This window comes from Pygoscelis adeliae, unplaced genomic scaffold (assembly GCF_000699105.1).
Source record: "Pygoscelis adeliae isolate BGI_AS28 unplaced genomic scaffold, ASM69910v1 Scaffold290, whole genome shotgun sequence".
NCBI classification, from domain to species: domain Eukaryota; kingdom Metazoa; phylum Chordata; class Aves; order Sphenisciformes; family Spheniscidae; genus Pygoscelis; species Pygoscelis adeliae.
In genome coordinates, this window is record NW_008823965.1 from 591,655 (window position 1) to 612,276 (window position 20,622).

Consider the following 20,622-nt stretch of genomic DNA (forward strand, 5'->3'; position numbering starts at 1 on the left):
CAGGACAGAGAGAGGAAGGGAGTGGAAAGCAATTCCAGGTTTGCCGCAGAAATCAGTTAGTCATTATTTAAATCAGCAAGTAGGAAACAGTTTAAATTATAGATTTTAATCTTGTTCTGCTTTTTATATAGTTTCTTAGGCTGTCAACCAGCAAGAATCAACTTAAGATTTCCTCTAACCAAAGATTTCACGTATTTAGACATTTTCTTCGAAGCAGTTTGGAGAGCTTGTCATACAGTTCCTATTCTTAATTTTTACACATGTTGTGTCAGAAATTTAGTAAATAAGAAATGTTACGCCCCATTTCTAAACTGTATTTGAAAGTGGGTAGTGTTTCTTTGCTGAACAGTGGTCTGACACAGGGTAGCAAGAGTGCTGTCATTTTATACCCTAGGCCGCTCCAAGATGATTTTGTGACATAAAGAAGTCTTCATAAGACAGCACCACTTTTTTTCTAAAAGAAGGTGGAATGAATTGACCTTTCTTTTACTCTGTATTTAAAAATCCAGATGTTTAAATAGTTCTAAATTACTTTAATACAAATTTTATAACCTATCACTTAAGTTTTCCTGTGGGGTATGCGAACCTAGTGGATATCTTTAGGCCATGACCTGAGCTGACAGTAAAGTAACATTTATACAAAATATAACTTCTCTATTGGCTTATCAGTATAACTTACGGTGGGTGTATAGGAGGTGAACAGCCTTCCAAAGATTACAGAGAGGTGCATCACCTAGGAAAAGGAATTTAGTTTAATATTGTTAGTGAAGGTATTTATTTGGAATGTAAGAGGCAAGGTTTCACATAACTTTGTTAGGAGGGGAAAAAAACAGAAAAATAGATTGCACTGAATAATTAGAAGGTGGTTATAGAATAAAATGTAATAAAATTGCACCATCAACATCTGATGTGTAATACTACAGGAGAAATACTTGTTTGCTTTAAATATATAAGGCAGATAAGCATGTTCCTATTACATTGACGGACTTCCACAAAGGCAGTGAGTGGAGGAAGAAAGAGAAGCAAGGACTAATTTTCTTCTTTTCTTGCTGTGCAAGATTTAGTGATTAGCATGGACTGTGAATTCAGGACAATTACACTTCCTGGGCAACTGAACGCTCGTCTGAACAGTGAGTGGTTCGTAATTTGGTGGCATGTATCTGGTTTTGTAGCCACTAGATGGCAGTGGGAGTGTAAAAACAGAAGTTTATTGCCCTAACAGTGTGTTGCCATTTTAAGTACCTGAACTGTTAATATTCTTGTCAATACAGCTGTATCAGCAATATGTATATGTAATATGCTATCAATGTAGTAACACACTCCTTAATATCGTCTCAGTTTGAGCCTACTCCTCGTGTGAAAGGGAGCACAGAGTACTAACTGAAGACTTCTGGTGCAACTTTTAGGGGTAAATTACTTCAGAATAGTATTCTGGATTTAACCCATCTGGAAACAATGCAATTAGGAGCTCCAGCTTTCGAAAGGAGGAGTTTTAAACTATTTTGCTTTGTTAGTTGTGCAGCAGTTGCCTCTAAAAGTAGAAATACGACAAGTTAAGCGGGGAACTCGCTATATTAACTTTTACATTACTGTATATCTACTTTTCATGTTCCGTATCCTTTAATTACATTTCTTCTTTATGGTAAAACTTATTCTTCTATTGATTCAAAGAAATGAAAAGTTACAAAACAGCAAATCTTCTTCTGCTTTAGTGCCTGGATTTTCTGGCAACAGAGAATAGACTCAGTAAGTGTTTTAAAATTGCTTTTAATTAATTGCTCATTTCAAATCTGTATGTACAGTGAGATTGTTGGGAATGCAATTACATGCTTAGAGAACAATGCTCTTGGGCCCACCCACGTGCTGCTGAGCGCTTGTTGATGCTTGCAGTATTGTCTCTGCCACTCAGGGCCAAGGGGTAGGAATTGCTGGCATGTAGGCACCTGTTCAGACAGTGTGCCTGAACTTCCTCAGCTGTGACACAGGTGCATCTTTTTAAAATGCAGCCCTCCATTTACTGCATACAACTATTCTCATATCAAACTGTTCGTAAGCGCAGCCTGTTAGCTGGGAAAATCATAGAAATAGTTATGCAATAGATGCAGTATATGAATGACTCTGGATGCGTGCTTTCCCTGGCCTGGTTAGCTGTTTTTCCAGGCTTGAAAACTGTAATTTGTCTGGATTCTTCAGAGCATCTCTCACCAGCCGCTTTCTGGAGCAGCATGAATTCAAGTGCCAGGAGAGATCCTGGGGTTAGCTGAGAAGAGCGTACTTGGAAACAGTTTGCTTACAGTAGATTTTACAATCAGTAAAATTGTAAAAAAATTGCGGTCTCAGTTTGGGGGGAAGTTACTGCCGCTGGTTAATATCAGTTCACATCTGATTTGGATTTTGTTGGTCACCAGCACATTCTTGCTGCAAACATCTCAGTCCAGGAGGGAGACGTCAATTTTGTTAGTTTCATAATAGGCTTTTTGTCGCTATTTCTGTGATTCAAGAACTTTCTATGTGTTATAAAGGGTCTGAACATTGTCTGCTGCACTGGTTCCTAGTTTAATGCTGCTTCCTTAGTTGTAGCCAGCAGTAAATGTAAAATTTGACATGGCTTTTTGGGAAACGATTCTCGTGCTGCAGATTGGCACTGAGCTGAGGGCTGGCACAGAGCAGATCTTCAACGCAGAAATAGGGAAGCAGGCCACTCTTCCAAGAATCCTTTTTATTCTGACACTTTGAAAACAAGTCTGCTGGCTTATTTTCCCAAAGTCCATTAAAAGTTTTTCACAATTCTTTAAAAACACCACTTTAAAAATAGTAATCATGATGTGGCTCTGTAGGAAATAAACTGTTATGATTAACGACTCTAAATACTGTTTTTAGCAGCACACAGCTTTTTTTTCTTAGTCCTGAGATGTTTTCTCTTCTATCGGTGGTACATTAAAATATAAATGGCATGAATCACCTAATTACCAAAAGATGATGACTGAGGGTAACTCGTCAGGAATTTCTTGCATTTGTACATCCTGGAGAGGTCTGTTTGCTGCCGCAAAATGAAATGAATGAGCTGCCGGGGGGCCAGGGGCTCCGGCGGAGCGGAGGACACTAGGTGGAGCGCTTGGTAGGGACCGCGCTGCCATTGCCGTCTTCACGCAACGCTCTGCCTCGTGATTTGGTTTCACTTCAGCTCTGGCAAATGGATTGCAAAAGATGCGGCCGAGGCGAACAACAATCAGCTTAGAATTAATGCCTATCAAAAAGCCTTGCGCGAGAAGCGATGATAAACGTCCCTTCTGCGTATGGTCCATTATAATCTGTAATGGTGGAGGATGAATGGAAGCGAATTCCTTACAGGTCAAAAGTGCAGAGCGAGCTTTGGCTGTTTGCGTTTGTGTTTTTGTTTCTTAAATATGGATCTCTGCTTGCTTGCTGATAGAGCCAAGTGGAGCAACTGCTGAAAAGGTTTTCGCTGGTGGCCGGGTTGTGGACTAGCACAAACAGGAAGCGGGAGGTACAATAGGAATGTTTTGTGTGCGGAGGTCGCACAAGAGTTCGAATTTTTTCAGAACTGTAATATGTGGGTTTGTCATTTAATCCGTACTGGGGTGCTCTGCAGCAGAGTGGAAGAGAGCACGGCAATAATTTCAGGCCATGAAAAAGAAGAGAAAACTGCTTTTAAAGAGAAGTGAGTTGAAAAGAGGGTGTCCTTATTGACAGCGCTGGCTTCAGAGAGACAGTTTGAGCGTATCTGGGCTTGAGGGTTCAATGTCTGGCTTTTGTTCTGAATTGGTTCCAGGGTTTGGCTTTGGCGAGGGGTCACATTCTGCCCTCCCGAAAGTGTGGTAGTTTGCAGCTGAAATGAGTAGTGTTTTGGCCCTATCTGAACTGGTCTAGGTTAGAATCTGAAGATTTAAAATCCAGACACCTTGTGCAATAGTGAGCCCATTAGCTTTTATAAAAAAAAAAAAGTGTTGTTGGTGTAAATGATTAAAAAAAAAAAGAAACAAACCACAAATAAAAAAAAAACTTTTCCTGCCAGGACTACTGAAAACTTTTTTGAAATCAAACTTAATTCCTTTTAGTTATCTGGTTCCAGGAGCTGAGCTTGTAAGGAGACTCATGATAAAATCACTAAAGTGCTTCTAAAAAGAAAAGCTCACAACACAGGGCTTACTCCACTTTTATGAAGTAGACAGAATAATTTGGAAATCCACAGAACTTACTCTCATTTTTTTCTCCATTTATTTACTTGTGACTTCAATGCGGGAGTATTTTCATAGAGATTGTCAGCTTCAGGAGAAGTTTTGCTCTTTCCAGATGGATCGTTCAAAACTAGTGTGAGTAACCCAGAAAACTATGGGTTCTGTGTGCAAAGGAAAAAGTGACAAACAAACGGTGAGCTGCCTCAGTCAGGTGGGAGGGCGCAGCAGCGCTCCCCTTCCCAGCACTGAATTATTTTTGTTAAGTGAGGTGTTCATTTTCAGTCCATACTGTTCTTCAATTCACATGTCAACTTGCAAGCCTAAAACAAATGAAATAGAAAACGGTTCTGTCTAATGTCTGTGCTCAGATTATCGCTATTGACTTGTTAAGGTAGTTGAAAGAAAAATAGATGGTGGGTGCAGAAGACAGAAATTAATTCTAAAGTAAATTGAAATGGATCCTGTTTGTGTGAGGGTTGTTTGTGACTCTTACTCTCTCATTTGTTTCCTTTATGCCTTTAAACCTACTTCCTCCAGCTGTCCTGAGCTTTTTACAATGAACTGAAACATCCTGGAATACTTGAATCAACATATAAATTAAAAAAAAAAAAAAATATCACTTTTGCTAACCATCTCTTGATGGGAACTCCCGCTTACAGCTCACATGGGCTCTGTTCTGCTTGAAACTGCAGCATTCGTATTAATAATGCACTGATTTAATTTGGAAGGGTCCAATGAATTAAACTGGACACTGCCAGATTAGTTGTGTAACCTGGGTGTTTCTTAAATGCATTTAAAAAAATCTGAGATTAAAAATGGTATTTTTGAGAAGAATGTTCATTTGGAGTCTTAGTCCCTCTAAGTGCACCCACTGTTGTTGTATGTGTCAGACACCAATAGATACCTGCAGAGAATAAAACCAGCGCCTCTGGTTTAGATTATGCTGTGGAAGAACAATCCCTTCAACTGCTGCAGCTCAGTCTGAGAGATTGTGGACTGAGCCCCGAGCCCCCAGTCTGGTGCGTTAACGTGGGCTGAGACCGATGGTGGTTTAAGTTCTGCTGGGCACGAGTCTGGCAAGTACCGAGCAGACGCTGCTGGTCCCGCTGTCCTGCTCCGAGGGTGGTAACCTCTGGCATAGGGGCTGGTGGAACAGCTGGAAGCAATAACCTCCCGTATTGCCCCACTGTGAATTGCCGGACCTCGTGAGTCAGAGCCCGAAATGATGTGACTGCGAGTTCCATATATGGCCTCCAGTGCTGCTGGAAGTGGTGTACGTCAGAGCCTGGACGGTTTATCTAAAGCTGGAACTGTGGCAATAAACAGCTAATGTGAAGTGCCTCCATCTGTGCAGGATTAGCTACCTTACTTCGACTTTTCAGAAGTCCACAAAATATTGATGTCATATTAATATTTAAGCTATATTGAGCATCCTGGCCAGCCGTAGTGATGTGAACTTGCACCAAGCTGAGGAGTTAGTAAGATGATTGGACACAGTTTTCTTCTTTTTGAAGGTTGATGGACTGTACCTTTTCGATGCTGACGCCTTGTTTTCATTATCTGCTCTCGACTTCCTCGTCACTGGTTCTGTCTCAACTCTGCTGGCAGGTCACACTATGCTTTCTCCTCATTTGCTCCCTTGGAGTCTCTGCTCTTCCCCCCCCCCCCTTAACGCACAGCCTGAACTTTACACCTTTCATGTCGCTGCTTCCTTGAACAGGCTGGAAATAACGATAACAGTGCAAGACGATCTCCAGTTGGAGACGTTAAAGCCAATCATCACTACTAGTGTCAATTTGAATAGATGCTGTGATTTATTCATCAGAAATAATAAGTGGGTGGCTAGAGAAGGGCAAGGAGAGAATGCTGACAGGTCATTTTTGTCTTCTGTCAGCACCAGAGTATAAACCTGGGTTCTTCCAGTCGCGCCTTTCCCTGACATAAGTCTGTTTGCTCCTATAGAAAGTAGCGTGGGCACAGCCTTACAAAACATCTGCTTTTCATGTTACGCCTCAAAGTAGCAACGTGGCCCTGTTATGCATGCAGTGGTACCACGTGCCTGCTCCCTCGGTGGTTCTTGTTCAGTCATATTCAGAGCGTGTGGCTCATCGTTTGGAATTTCCATCAGCTCTGCGCTGTGGGGCAAGGCTTGACTGAAGTGGGAATAGAAACTTGCTAACAGACACATGATTGTAAAATTAATACATTGCATGAAATGCCGTGACGGTCTGCTAAAACTAGCCCTGACTGCTTGATGGATGTCTGTGTCACTTGTGGATGCTCTAGGTACGGGATCCTTCTTCATTCTGAGCCCCGTTTTACAGCCAGCGCTGCATACCAGACATTATATAAAATCACGAGACGTTTTAATCTTGTAACACAGACAGACAGACTAGATTGACATAGTTACTAGCCACCTCCAGATCAAGCTTTTCCCTCTTAATCACAGAGCAGTTTTCTTTGTGGGTAGTTGTCCACTGCTCTTGAAGATAAAAAAGATGCTGTAACTTGGTGTTACTTTCTTGAGAGGTGTAATGACTTCATAGATAAGTATGAGATGAGTCGCAGCCTGGGGCAACGCTTGCAGGATGTTTCCCATGAGAAGCAAGCTTTTGTTTTTCCAATTTATCTTAATCAAATATAGCATGACATGTTTCCCCCCTGTGGAAGGGCTGAGTCTTGAACCCAGTATGAAAAGCAGTCTGTCCATGGAGGAAAACAGATTTTTAGTGCATTAAGTTCAGCAATGAGTTCACCGTAATATTTTTCTTGCTGGCAGACGTATCACTTTCCTTTGTGAAATGTTTCTAAATTAGAGACAGTCTAAAATTATATCTTCCACAAATATAAAAGGTTAAAATTAGATGTAGTTGTTCTTGTGCTTGTGTCACTTCAGCAGGGTGGCTGTTCTGTGAAGGGGCATGTGAGAAACCAACACCTGATAGCGAGTTTGTTTGCAGCTTTAATTGTGTTCACAGTCTAGGTGCACAGAATGATTAATAATGTGAAAATATGATTCATTTTTAATTGGATATTCAGTCATTTTCCCTTACGGTAAAGACTTTTCTGGTTTAAGTATTATACGTATCAGCGTGCTTTTAAGGATTTTAACTTCTTGAATTTTTTTTCATGTGCCTGCTCTCTTTCTACTCTCACTGATGAATTTCCAAGCATAATTTATAGATAAAAGATTATACTTTCTAGAAATTTCATAATACAGCATTTAAAGTAACTTATTTCTAAGGATTAGCAGTGTCTATTCTAACTTGGGTGCCTTCAATCACTGAACTAAAACTTCTCTGAACGCCTGCGAGTTCAAGAGTTCGAGGTTACCTTCTATGAGACATTAGGGTTGTATAGCTAGGGATTTCCAAACTCCCCTAAATTACTATTGCTAGAAAATAGATTTATGTTGAGTTGATCTTGATGACCAGATCTTGTCTTGTTTGATTTGTAAATTGTACAGATTTCTCTAACAAATCGCATTCCAGCCTAACCACAGGCTCCTTCTGGTCGTCAGTAGTGGCAAGCAAATGTTTCTCACCCGGGTCAGCAGAATGTTTCTCAATTTCTCCTCTGTTAGCCCGTGTTAGTGCCTCCTGCAATTTAAAAAAAAATAAATAAAAAAAAAATCACTGGAAGAGGGTGAGGGAGAGACAGTTGGTGTTCAGGATCTTACATGCCTTGAATTTCAGCGACTCTTCCTGGTTTGGCAAGCAGCGTGTCTACTAAATCGCCTGGTTTTAGTATTTGTTGTCTGGTATGACGGTTTTGCAAATGCCCTTTTCAAAGGTAGAGCTGCAGTTAGAGTCAAAGAGGGGATATCGTAGAAGTTTTCCTAAAGTGTTGAAATAAACTGAGCTATTGCAGAGAGGCAAAACGCTCCGAGTATTTACTGCGGCCCCATGCGGAGAAGGAGGGGGAGAGGGCGGAGGAGGTATTATTTGTGAAGAGGATTAAAAAATTGTATGAGAAGTAATCCTTCTGGCACAGGGAGGAGTATAGAGAAAACATCTGAGTGTATATTGACTAGGATTTTCCAGAGGTGGCACCTAAAGCTCATTTGAAGTTGGCTCCCTGTTCCATTCAGAGTTAAACCATCAATATTGCTAAATATTAAGCAAAATGGCACCTCTCTTACGAAACATCCTGTGACCCTCGCACTCTTCCTCCCCCGCCCATTGCAGCCATGGTCCTGTGTAGCCAACCATTGTTTTGAGGTGCTTGGTAACCACGCTTTGTGAAAGTATAATGCTCTATGTAAGCTTTCAGGGCTGAGCTAGAACAAAAGCAGATGTCGGAGATGTTGCATGCAGCCTGCCAAGCTGCGAGACGTTGTCCATTTGACTAGCAGGGCAGCTGGGCTCCGCTGCCAGAGGAGGACACAGGATTGTTCTGCTTTCCTTTGGCTCGCTCTGAGTTCCAGTGCTCCACACTTCATCACTCTAAATGAACCGTTTATGCTTTATTTCTTATTCCAGTTAAAATGTGGCTTCTGTGGGTTCCATAACTCCAACTTTTTTCCATTATAGAATTGTTTACATTACAGTAGAAGAATTATGTTCAATTGGCTTAGTCTTCAGGTGGCTCGTTGGCCATTTGCAGCTGCTTTGTGAAATGCCTTTTTTTCCATTGGCTGCTTCTTGTAAAATTTTTCCTTTTGCAGACATTTGTTGAGACTCTTAACAGGAGGCAATGTTTTGAGACCATTAAGCCATTTCAAGGATGGCAACTCTGGTGAGAGAAGCTGCTCATGGCAAGAAGCTCCTGCAGCAGCCTCCTGCTAGGCATTTTGTCATTGCTTGCTCTCCCGAGATTGTACGGTCGTCTTTACGCACCTTGCGTGCAGTTTGAGAAGAAATGGTGGAAATGCTATCACTGAAACCTTGCAAGGGGTTGGGCGCCTCGCTACAGTAGCAATTAAATTTGTCTCTTACTATTATAAAACTGAAACTAACAGTCTCCCATCACAGCTGGCTGTAGTTATACTGTAGTGTGGCATGTCTTCCAAATTTTGTGGAACTGAAAATCATACTTCTTGATTCACACACCATATCTCACTGTCTTGGCAGCGACTTTACCCTTACTCTGAAGGGAACATAGGAAATGGTCATTTCCAACTCAAGTACGTGGGGATTTCCTCCATGCAAATTTGCTAATCAAGAGAATTTTATTGCAAATTTCTGCAGGTGAAAACCATTAATGTAAGGAAGATGGCTTGAGACCTTTTTTGTCCCAAGGTAGCTGTCAGGTTGGGGAGGGGCAAGCAGCGGATGGGATTAAATTCCCTTAGTTTCAGAGTATGGTGGAGAAGGAGGTTCCCAGGTTTGCCATAAATGTACTTTACAATTTTAGGAAAGTTTCAATTCTCTCTTTGCATCTGTCCTCAATGTTTAGATGTGAAGCTGCTGGGGACAGGGACGATCTCGCTACAAGTACCAAAAAGTTGTCCATTGCTATTGGGGCCTAGAGAAATGCTGATAGTATACGTTATTAGTCATTTGTTCATTCATCCGTTCTTTATTCTCCCTGCCATATCAAATCACTCTTGTGTTATCAACTTCTGGATCTCCTCTTTTTCAGTTTTACTTCAATGAACCTTCTCTCTCTCTCTCTCTCTTTTTTTTTCTTTTTTTTTATTGCGAGAGAGGCTGTGCCTCATTCATCATCTCAGGAGGCTGTATCTGTCTATTCATATAACCCAAAGTCTGCCAAAGCACTTTGAATTAGTCTTCTGTAAAGTAACAAGGAATAAATGAAAGAGCTTCCTTGGTATCAGAGCAGCTTGTCTTTTACCAATTGCACGCCAGAAGAATGGTTTTATTTTGAATTGTTTACATATGACAACAGTAGTCACAGCTGTCATACAGAAAAATATAACTGCAATTTTTTTCAATGTTCTTATATCACTGCCATTAAGAAATTACAGTATCAATGTAATTGCGTAAGTCCAGTGCTCTGGTCTCTTCAGTGGGACCTGAAATGTTGACGTGAGTGAACCCAACTAAAATCTTCTTCCTGGCCAGTCTAGAAGAAGCAATGGAGCTTCACCTTTTGTGTGAGACCTGCTGTGGAATTTCACCCTTTAATGTGCAAATGAAGCCTGCAGGGTCCTCTGAATATATCTCTGGCTCCTGCATTTCAAAGTGGGCTTGGGAAGCCTTTGCAGGGGAATGGCAGTGCTGAGGTCTATCACACTTTCCCTCATTATTCTGTAATAAATTTAGCTTTGATTTTGGGGGGGGGAGTATCAGGCTCCCTTGTTGGTCTAATAAAATGTGACTCATTTAAAGGAAAATACGTAGAAGAAAATTGTTGACAATACATTTCCCAACATAACATCAAAATCCATCAAATAATTAATAGCAGAAGTTAAGGTTTGTGTAATTTGTTCTGCACGTAAAGAAAACTTTAAAATTTATTTAAATCTGTGACTTCATGAAAAGACTTTAGCTCAGTACTTCCCCCCCCTCTTCCCCGGGCAATGTTTCCCTGACCTTTTGCTAAGTGATTTCTTTTTTAGCTACAACATCTAGTGTTCAGGCCATAGACTATTTGAATTGCTTCTCACTTCTTTTGAATTAAAATAATGGCAATTCTTTCAGGTTTTTTAAGTATGTAGCGGTTTAATTCTTGAATAGATTTTTATGCTAGTTTTATTTGGAGGTCTGTCCAAAAAAATCTTTTGATGTAAGATGGAGACTAGAAGTAATTCAATTATATGGCATTTAAATAACGTTTAAGTTTTGAATTATATTTCAAACCATTTTTAGCAAACAGCAGTAAGGTCACTTTCTTGTATATGCAGAAAAACTGACACAAATTAAGCAACTGTTTTTTGGAGAAAGATCCAAAAGTTAAGAAGGTCCGCTGTAAGATGTCGTAAAGTCCCCGTCATTAAAAAAAAAAAAAAATTTAACATAGAATTTAAATGCCTCCATCCTGTAAAAGCAACAGTAGGGAAAACACCTGCTCTAATAAAGCTGTAGGCCATAAATACCTTAAGGAGAACATTTTAAAGTTTCAAAAATTTTCCTGTTTTTTAAGAAGTAAGGATTCTTATTTCTTCTTGGCAACCTCACACTACTGTACAATGACATGGCAAAAGCTGAAAGGCTCCTTAACATTTTTAGTGGATCGCAAGAAGGATTTTTTTTTTTTTAATTTTGGAAAGAGCAATAATAGCTCAACATTGCATTTCAGATGGTCTAAAAAAACCCCAACATTTTACATATGTAACATTATTAATGGCCAAAGAGAAAAACACTAAGTTTTAGCCTAGGCTCCTTGCATCAGGGACAAATGTGGGGTTTTAATTTTAACTTTTATTATAACTGACATAAAATGCATTTGAAATTACTTGTGTTTTTTCAGGGTCCACACATAGCATCAGTTACTCTTGCTGCATATGAATGTAACTCAGTTAATTTTCCTGAGCCTCCTTACCCGGATCAAATTATCTGCCCTGATGAGGAGACGATTGAAGGATCCATCTCTTTATGGGCTATCATCTCAAAAGTCAGGCTGGAGGCCTGCATGTGGGTAAGGTTTGGTTTATAAAACTCAAGCAATTTTAATTTATGCATTTAATTTCTGTGTCCAGCAATACACAAAAATTCCTGAATTAGCAAAATAATGATGGCTTACTCTGCCAACAGTGACATGTATACTTGCGATGTGAATAGATGCCTTCCTGATCAACCTTCTAGCCCTGGATAATTGTGATGTCCTTTAAAGAGAAGTAATAGGATATTACTGGGTTATCTTTTATCAACTGCAGTGTTGACTATTTTTCTAAATGCTAGCAGAAAACGTTCGCGTACTTCAAAGCTGTTGATGTAAAAGGTAAGTTTCAGAAAGGGTATCTGCATCCCAAATGATCTTGCAGCTGTCAGGTCTTACACTGCGTGCAGTTAAGCAATAAATAATTTCAAAAACTTTGAGCCTGTAACTTGAGTGGAGTTGCCGTTACTCATATGAAGGACTCAGGCCCTAATATCACAGCTGAAATGCTTTTCTGGGTTGCATCAATAGATTGGATTAAATAAGAGAGTGTTATGTTGCACATTTTTTAGTATTTTCTGTTTCTCTGCCTGTTTCCCTCATGGCAAACTTTTCACTTAAACCAGGAAAAGCAGGTTAGCTTTTAAGTGAATCAAGGAAACGCTGTCATTGGAACTTCCTTTCCGTTTTCCATTTTTTTCCCCCTCTGCAGCTTTTTATAGAAGCTTGATTTTTGGAGGATTTTGGTCAGCTAAGATGTTTTTTTCATTATGTGTAGATTATTCTGAATTGCAGTTTACACAGGTGCATCTGCTGTGAACTGCATGCCAAATTAATTTTATTTTACCACTGACTTCCTGTTCTAGCTGATGATTTAATTATCAAATTCTTGGTTGTCCAATTCAAATGTAGAGAGAAGAAATTCTGAAAATACATGATATCTGATGTCTGCCCTTGTATTCCTTGTAATGATATGAAAAGATAATATTAAGGCAACTTTTGTCACTACAACTTTTAAAATTATCAGCAGCTGTGTTACTTACAAAAATTCCAGTTAGGTTGTATGCATTACAGACTAAAGTCATGTGTAGCAGTACCAAAGTCAAAATAGTAACAGAGAAAGTGGACTTACAGCCCTCTCAAGAAGCAAAGGACATCTTAAATTTCACTCTTTCTAATGAGAGGACAGAATTGCCTGAATGCTTGATAAGTAGCTAAACATACAAGTACTTATAAGACCATAAATATAAGAGTTCTTTTTTTCTTCGTTGTCTCCCTCTGCTTAAGTTTGTTTAATGGAGACTAGAGTAATAAAAATGGCATTTACAATTACGTTTCTAGGGTTGCAAAATAAAAATGTAGCTCCGGGTAAACATCCATTGCTTAATCTTCAGCATGTAAAATAACTGAACTATGATGAGAATTAAGTAGTTTAGAAATGAGTTAATGGAGTTGCAAGCATTGGAAGCTCGTGTCCTTCTGAGCAGCCATGAGGGAGAACAAATGGTACCTTCAGTCTCTCATTTGAGCTGTGTTTCTTGGTTCAGGCTAGGGAAAGGACAAGGGAATAGGACCAAGCCAGAACATGTGTATCCCACTCTTTTCCCCCCCTTTTCTTTCTTCTCGCTTTCAAATTCACTGTCAGCTACCTTTTCACCGAACTCTGTCTCCACTGGATTTTCCCCTGGGAGCATCCTCTGTCTACCAGCGGTGTCTAGTGTAATGTTATGCTTTCTTGGAATGTTTCATGAGTACATAAACATTGCTTGCTAATTTCCTGTAAGCCAAATCAAGTTGGCAATTGCTGCTGCTTCTTCCAGTATGTTTCTTTTGTCCTAATTCCAGTTCACTTTTTATGGAAGCTGTTGAAGAAACTTGTTTTTGATTCTGTCACTCTTAAACTAAATGTCCATCTTAACAGAAAAGTAACGGTGACTTCCAGAGTGAAAAGGCTGGGTTTTGCAAATCAAAACCTTGCTAAAAAAAAAATTGAATTTAATTAATTTCTGCTTTTAAACTGAAATCAGGAATATTAAGTTTAATTCCTAATCTGGGTATGATTGAATGAGCTCTCAAAATCTTTTTTTTTTTTTTTTTTTAATGGAAGTAGCAACTTCTAGTTGGATCTAAAATCTGAACTTATCTTGACAAAGCCTGGATAAATGCAAAAGAAAAGGAATTAATGGATGTATACAGATGTGCTCCTAATGCAGCACATGGAGCCCTGTGAGGAATAGGTACAACAGCACCAACAGCCTGTTTCTTTTAGACTTGTAAAGTGAAATTACGCTGAAAGGCTCCAAAGTGAAATCTGGCCGATCTCCGTGATTGTTTGGAGGGAGACAGGAGGGTGGTAGCAATATAAGTTTTCATGTGAAATGTTGAAAGCAGGTCGGTCCCAGTGGGGACTTTGCAGACCTCTGACTATAAAGCTACCCAGACTAAGCGTCCAGCAAGGTTTGAATGCGGGGATTTATCTGCACAAGGGATTTGATTCAGATCACAAAAACATCAGCAGCTGTTTCAGCCAACTTAAACCAGGTACAGTTTTTTCCAGAGATTAAAATCGTTACTAGTCCCCTGCATGTCAGTGATAGCCCTTTTTGCTGATAATGAGTGTTACGAGGATTAAATATCACTGTATCTAAGGAATTATTAGGTGAAATGAAAATGATGCTTTTTTCAATCACTATAAAAGTTGGCTCCACCAGTCCTGGCCTGCAGAAGGACTCTCAAAAACAGTCTGCTAGGTGTATGCCAGTTTTCACAGCCTTCCATCCCACAGGGACAAGGAATTCAATAGTGCCCTACATTTTTAATGTGTTGCAGCTTTTTTTGTTTTTTACAAGAAATAAGGGGAAAGAATAAAAATGTTTAATTGCTCAGGATTAGCAGAACAGGCGGCCTGTGTCCTGACCAGGATAAAATCTGTTTAAAAGACTCTTTCTAGGAGAGTAATTTCCCAGTTTCCTTTTCTGAATGTATTTGTGTAAAAGAATTTTGATTAGCATTTGCCTTTCCAATTTGTTGTTAGTCCAAGGAATCTCCACGTAAAACTGGCATTCAAAGCTAAATGGTGAAAATGGACAGCTAATGTTACAAAAACCAGTTAAATAGTTACTGGTTTGGATCCCTTAATTGCTTCTTTTTTTTTAATGCACTTAAGGAACCTATCTCCAGCAGACATGAAATCATATGATTTTTGTTGCACTTCTGAAATGTTTTGTAATAATGAGCATGTGACTTACCCAATTTAAAGAAAGTTCATGTCCAGTACACACATGCAAACCTCTTCTTCAGTGAACAAAATGAAGCCAAAGCAAATTGGCAGAGCCTGGAGAAGCAATGTGACTTTTTGTTCTTGCATCACCCTGAGAACATAACCTCAAGTTAATTTTTCTGAAACGTTGTTGCTACTGTTTTCAGGCTTATCTTCCCTTGTGCCAGAAATAGGCAGATTAATGAAGTTCAGCTTGTTGCACTGGTTTAAATTTTTCTTCTGTGGAAAACAACGGCATAAACATATGAGGCTGTGCACTTTAAACGCTTAAACCGAGAATTTAACAGTTTTGGGTAGCTGCGAGGAGCGGCTGTATTTGAAACCACAACCTGTTGATTTGGAATATCCACAGCAGCTGGAACTCTCTCTCGCTTGCAGCTGCGTATAGAGCAGGAACAAAGGAAATTGAAAAGCTTTCGCATTGCTTCAAAGGAGTAGAAAAGCATTTGTTACTCACTACTGACCCTAAGAGAGAAAAGCCATCTGCATGTAGCTAAGTTTTAGCACTTTTCCAGTGTGGTGCCCAACTATTGTGCTATTACCTCTTCTGTATTTGAACCATTCTGAGTTTAGTCCAAGTTCCTGTTTCATTAGCCTCTGTTTATCCATATGTTCAATCTTAGCTGTCTCTCTTTTCTTTTTTTCCTTGGTTAAGCTAAAGTTGCATTTACCCACAAGATTGAAATGAGTCATTTGATGTCCTGAGAAAACAAATATAATTTTCCTGTGGTGAGAAAGCAACCATGCTTTCATCTCGGGTTTTCTTGGCTTTCTTTATTCCATCTAAAGGGGAGAGAAAACTCGAGATCAAGCTTTGCTTAACCTTATTTTCCTTGCTCACAGCTGTAGTAAAACTCGAGCCTGTTTTCTAATAAACACTTGCACGAAGTCTCATGACTGAACAAGTAAAACGACATGACGGCACCGGGGAGGAGTTCCCAGATTATTTCGAAGGCCGCTCAGGAGCAAGGGCTGTCACATGCCGGCAAATGTGTCTGGCATCATGCGGTGGGGTGAGATGGCAGCGCTGTGCTGAGTCAGGGATCGTGTCAGATAGCAGGGCCCCCGGCCTGGCCGGCTCTCCGGCTGCAGCGCAGTGACAAGCTACAGCCTCCCCACCGCGCCAGGCGCAGCTGGCCGCCGAGCTCTGCCGGAGCTGGGCAATGCGCCGCTCTGCAGGGCCCCAGAGATGCACGGATCGTGTCGTTTTGACCTTGCACACCACAATCTGGGAGCCGCTGGCTTTGCAGCATGATAGTCTGCGCCGAGAGAAGCTGAATTTTGCTAAACAAGGAAAGGGGGGAAGTGGGGTTTCAAAGGCACAGCGTTATGTTTGAAATCAGGAGAAGTTTGACCTGGTAAATAAAAGCAAACCTCTCAAAGCAGCTGGTCTCATCAGTTCTAATCATTGGAAATGTCCACGGGACTATGCATATCACATGTTTCCTATTTAAGAGTAAACACGAAAATAAATCAGAATTATTCTTTTCCCAGGGTGCTGGCACAGCCATTGGAGAGCTGCCTCCATATTTTATGGCGAGGGCGGCCCGACTCTCTGGTGCTGAACCTGATGATGAAGAGTACCAGGAATTTGAGGAGATGCTGGAACATGCAGAGACTGCACAAGTAAGAACAGTGCAAAACAACAGAATTAATAAAACACAGAACAACTAGATGGAGTAAATAACCATTCCGATGAAATGGGAATGGGCCAAAAATCAGTTGGTGTGAGTTCACAAAGGACTTCCCAGGGATGGAAAAAGATCCTCCACTGGGTAGAGATACCTCTGGTGATGGGAGGACAAGAGTGCGGCTTGTTGAAGCACATGCAATAGTGCAGCCAAAGTATTTGCTACAAATACTGCACTTATTTAGACTTCCAAGAACAGCACAATAAAGGTAGGGAGAAAGTGGGCTAACAAACCAGTGATCGAGGAGGTGCTATTCCATAATCATGGTTGTTATAGCTGCATTTGAAGCCTCCCTGGGCCAGGAGATGATTGTCAGTCAGCTCATCCCCTTCAGGTGACATTTGCCTGCCTTGCCACTAACGCCCTCAGGGGCCAGTGCATGACCCATTCATCAGCCTGAGGAAACATATTTTTCCTGATGTGAAAATGCAACCAAACTGCTCTGAATCCCTTTTTGTTGCTCCTGTCATTTATTTTCTTGATGGATTAAATACAGCTTGTGTTACAGCATAGTTTGCAACTGATGCTGTACATCAGTCAGATATTATTGTAGATAATTTTTCATTCAGGTCAGGAGTTTGCATCCTGTTCACAAGTTATTGATAGTGTTTTGGAAGAAATTAAACATTTTTTCCTCAAACTACTTGCCACTGAATTTCTCTTCTGTATTTTTCCTTCTTATCCTGCTTTGTCTGCCACTAAGTTGAAACGGGTGATGAGGCTGCTATTAAAAACCCAGCAGATGCTATTTACCATGCACTGCTGTCTTTAAAGTGTTCTGCCAGGGTATTTTCTTGATGTAAATATATACTTTTACCTTTTTTCTCCTCTTCAAAAAATGGATGAAGCTTTTCCATGAAAGCAAGTGGTTTCATGGAAATGTCTGGAAATGCTAGGTGCAATCTAGTAATTCTAACAGTAAACCCTGTGTTTCCTGAGAGCCTCCCCCTACGAGAAAGTTCCAAAGGGTTTTTCTGTTATTGTAAATAGTAAACTCTTCTATTTCTTTAAAGATGCAGGGGGAGAGGGGGAAATCTGCTTTCTTCTTTACTTTATCATCAGTCTTTGCTTTGCAAAGTAATCCCTAACTGTATAAAAATCAAGTCGTGGTAAAAAAAAAAAACAACCAAAACCCCAAAACCAGTCGAATACATGACTCGAGAGCTGAAATGCTATCTGTGTTTACTGAAACTCTCCCAGCAAATTATATGTGTGTACAGTTGTGGGAGCAGCCAGAGCTGGTTTCCAGAACGTACAGTAAGATTCATGGGAAGAAAATTTTTGCTAGAGAGCATTTTGTCAGGACAGGCCAAAATATAGCTAGCTGCATTGACTGCCCTTAGTAAACGAATGGCGTTGTGTAATTAATTAAGAAAAATGATGGTGTTATTTACCAGTACTTTTGATTTTATTTTCTTGGCAATTGAATTTGGATTGAAGCACGTTGTTTTGTGGCTGGGTGGCCAGGAGAAAAAAAAGTCCTTTTAAAGTCCACTTGTGGTTTGGTTTCTATAAAACTCTTTTAACATGAGGCTTTGACAATCCGATTAAATTGTATTGCGCTCACAAAACTGACAGTTCAGTTTTTTCCATTTGCTAATATGACTTCCTTTTTGCTTTTGGCTTCAGTTGTGTTTTTGCTAGATGTCTGTGGGAGACAGGCCTGCCTTTTCGTACGACCTTGAGTAAATCCCAATCTTCTGCATAGCTTATCACTATTTGTTCTGTAATTGCTATTCACGAGCAGTTGTGATGTCTATTTTTAAATTGCTCAATAACAATTTTTATTGCCTACATCAGCTTCTCCCACTCTCCCAAGTTGAAGCCTTATGCTTAAGAAAACACGGGGGATGTGACAAGTGTCTCATGCCATGGAGACTACTACAAACGTTTGACATCAAATGACAGGAGCCTTCTTTCGGTATAAAGGTCTGGCTTCATCCTGCCTTTTTGAAAGGCATGAAAATGGGTGTGTTAGGTTTTGAAGAATAGCTTCCCCCTCTACTTCTGCTGAGCTGCTGTATGCCTACGAGGCAAAGCCAAATGGCTTGACGTTTTTGCCTGCCTGTGTTTTGTTTAGAAAGCTTGTCGCTGCTGCTTCTCAAAAACAATGGTAATTTTGAGAAACAGATGAGGATCTTCTATGGTGAGAATAGACCATGAATATAGCATCCAGCCTGAAGGATCTGTGAGGAGGAATGTGCTTGCTAGCTTGGCTCTTTAAAAAACAACAAAAAAAGGAACCTAAAAGGATTAAACAGCGTAAAGGTTTAGTGCCCCATTCAAAGTTACACGGAGTAAAATACTATTTACTTTAAAGGGTCTATTGATGGATTTTCTGTCATAAATCTCAGATCCAAGCGACCTGTCTCCTTGAGCTAGGTTTTGAGAAAACTCATTAGCCTGCAGACGATGTGTAAGTCTGCCTTGTACTTTCCATTAGCATACTTGCAGAAAAAGCCCCTCATTTTAAAGGAACACTCACTTCTCCTTTCCGTGTGTGCACGCCAGTGAGTTAGTCCCAGTTACATAAAGGGAGTGTCAGAGCTTCTCTTGCCTCGTGGCTGCTCTTGTTAAAATCGAGTGGCTTTGCCCGGGAGAAGGAGTGTGGTTTCCAAGCAGGGCTCTTTTTTCTCAGAGCTCCACACAATGCGGAGCCTAGCATGCTATAGGAACAGAGCAACTCGGTCTGATTTGTTAATACTTAAGGCAGTATTTAAAAATTACGAATCTTTGAAACGGTATCTTGGTTGCTGTTAACTCTCTTCCAGTCAAATTCCAGAGCAAAGGAGTTCTTTATCAGAGCTCCCCTTTTAGCCACGGGGAGTATCTCCAGTGCAGCCGTTCAAACCAACCTCTCAATTAGGGGAAGTGAATCTACTACTTAGTGCTGGGGCAGCACATTGGTAATAATACCGTGCAAGCATACTTTTGTACAGTTTCATGTCTACACACACATGTGCAGGGGCTCTCTCTTGCCAGTTTAACAGTTGCCGATTGTTTAGTATTCTCATCTTTTCTCTGTCATGCTGAAACACTTAAAGCTGACGGAGGTTTCTGGTGAAAATGAAGCTTATAATGCCAGCTTTCCTCAAGGTACTTAGTGATAATGTGTAATGCATGGGCCCTTGCTGTATCATGGTACTCCTTGCTAAGAGAAGAAAGTGCTAATATCTTTGCTGTATATCTAATCCTTAATGACTGTAAGTGTTTGGCTTCATTAAGTGGCATATTTTTAAGAACTAATGATTTACACATTGGGCTTTACTTCTGTGTGCAGCCAGATTTCCATATAAAAATATTTTCTAGTTGCCTATGTTACTATCGGCCACTGCTGTTTGTTTACTTTCCAAACTGTGTCCTGCCTCTGAAAGAATACAAACTTGAAAAAGGGTTAAATCCATAGAAATGCTGAGATGCAGCAGGACTTGTTTGTAAATGATTGAGTGCCATCGGCACACTGAATGTCAGTTGTTGCTGGGACCTGTTTTTGACTCCACTGAACCTTTACTGGTTGTGGTTTGTCTGGCCATCACATGACTTCTCTGAAAATTCCCCCTCCCCTCCATTTCCAGTAAACTGTTTGAACAGGAGTGACTCAGACTGAAACCAGCTTCCCTGTAACCACAGGGCTTGTTAAAGAATTTGTCAACGTGGACTCAAGAGGGTTTGTATTAAGCTAAGCTGCAACTGCTTCGGTTTGCGTTGCGTCAGGAGTTCCACCGAACAACTTCCTGCTCGGAGAGTCGGCTTCTTGTCTGCAAGGAGTTAAACTGATGAACTTCTGCGATAGTGACAGTTGGACGCATGTTAAACCCATCTTTCCAGCATTTCTGAAAGGTCTGGTGCCTGGAGCTGGATTGCTTTTCCACGGCTTCATGTGGGGTTTCTCTTCGCAGAAGCAGAACAAAGTACACTACCACACCCAGCCATGGTTACTTGGAGAACC

General features: G+C 40.5%; 1 protein-coding gene across 1 annotated transcript in view; it reads left to right on the forward strand.

Moving 5' to 3' along the window:
* The window catches only part of VMP1 (vacuole membrane protein 1), a 64,598-nt gene that overhangs the window by 13,210 nt on the left and 30,766 nt on the right, over positions 1-20,622 (forward strand). Inside the window, exons 6-7 of the mRNA XM_009323884.1 lie at positions 11,574-11,741; positions 16,477-16,608. Of these exons, the coding sequence (XP_009322159.1) occupies positions 11,574-11,741; positions 16,477-16,608 (300 nt within the window). The remainder of the gene's footprint in view (positions 1-11,573; positions 11,742-16,476; positions 16,609-20,622) is intronic.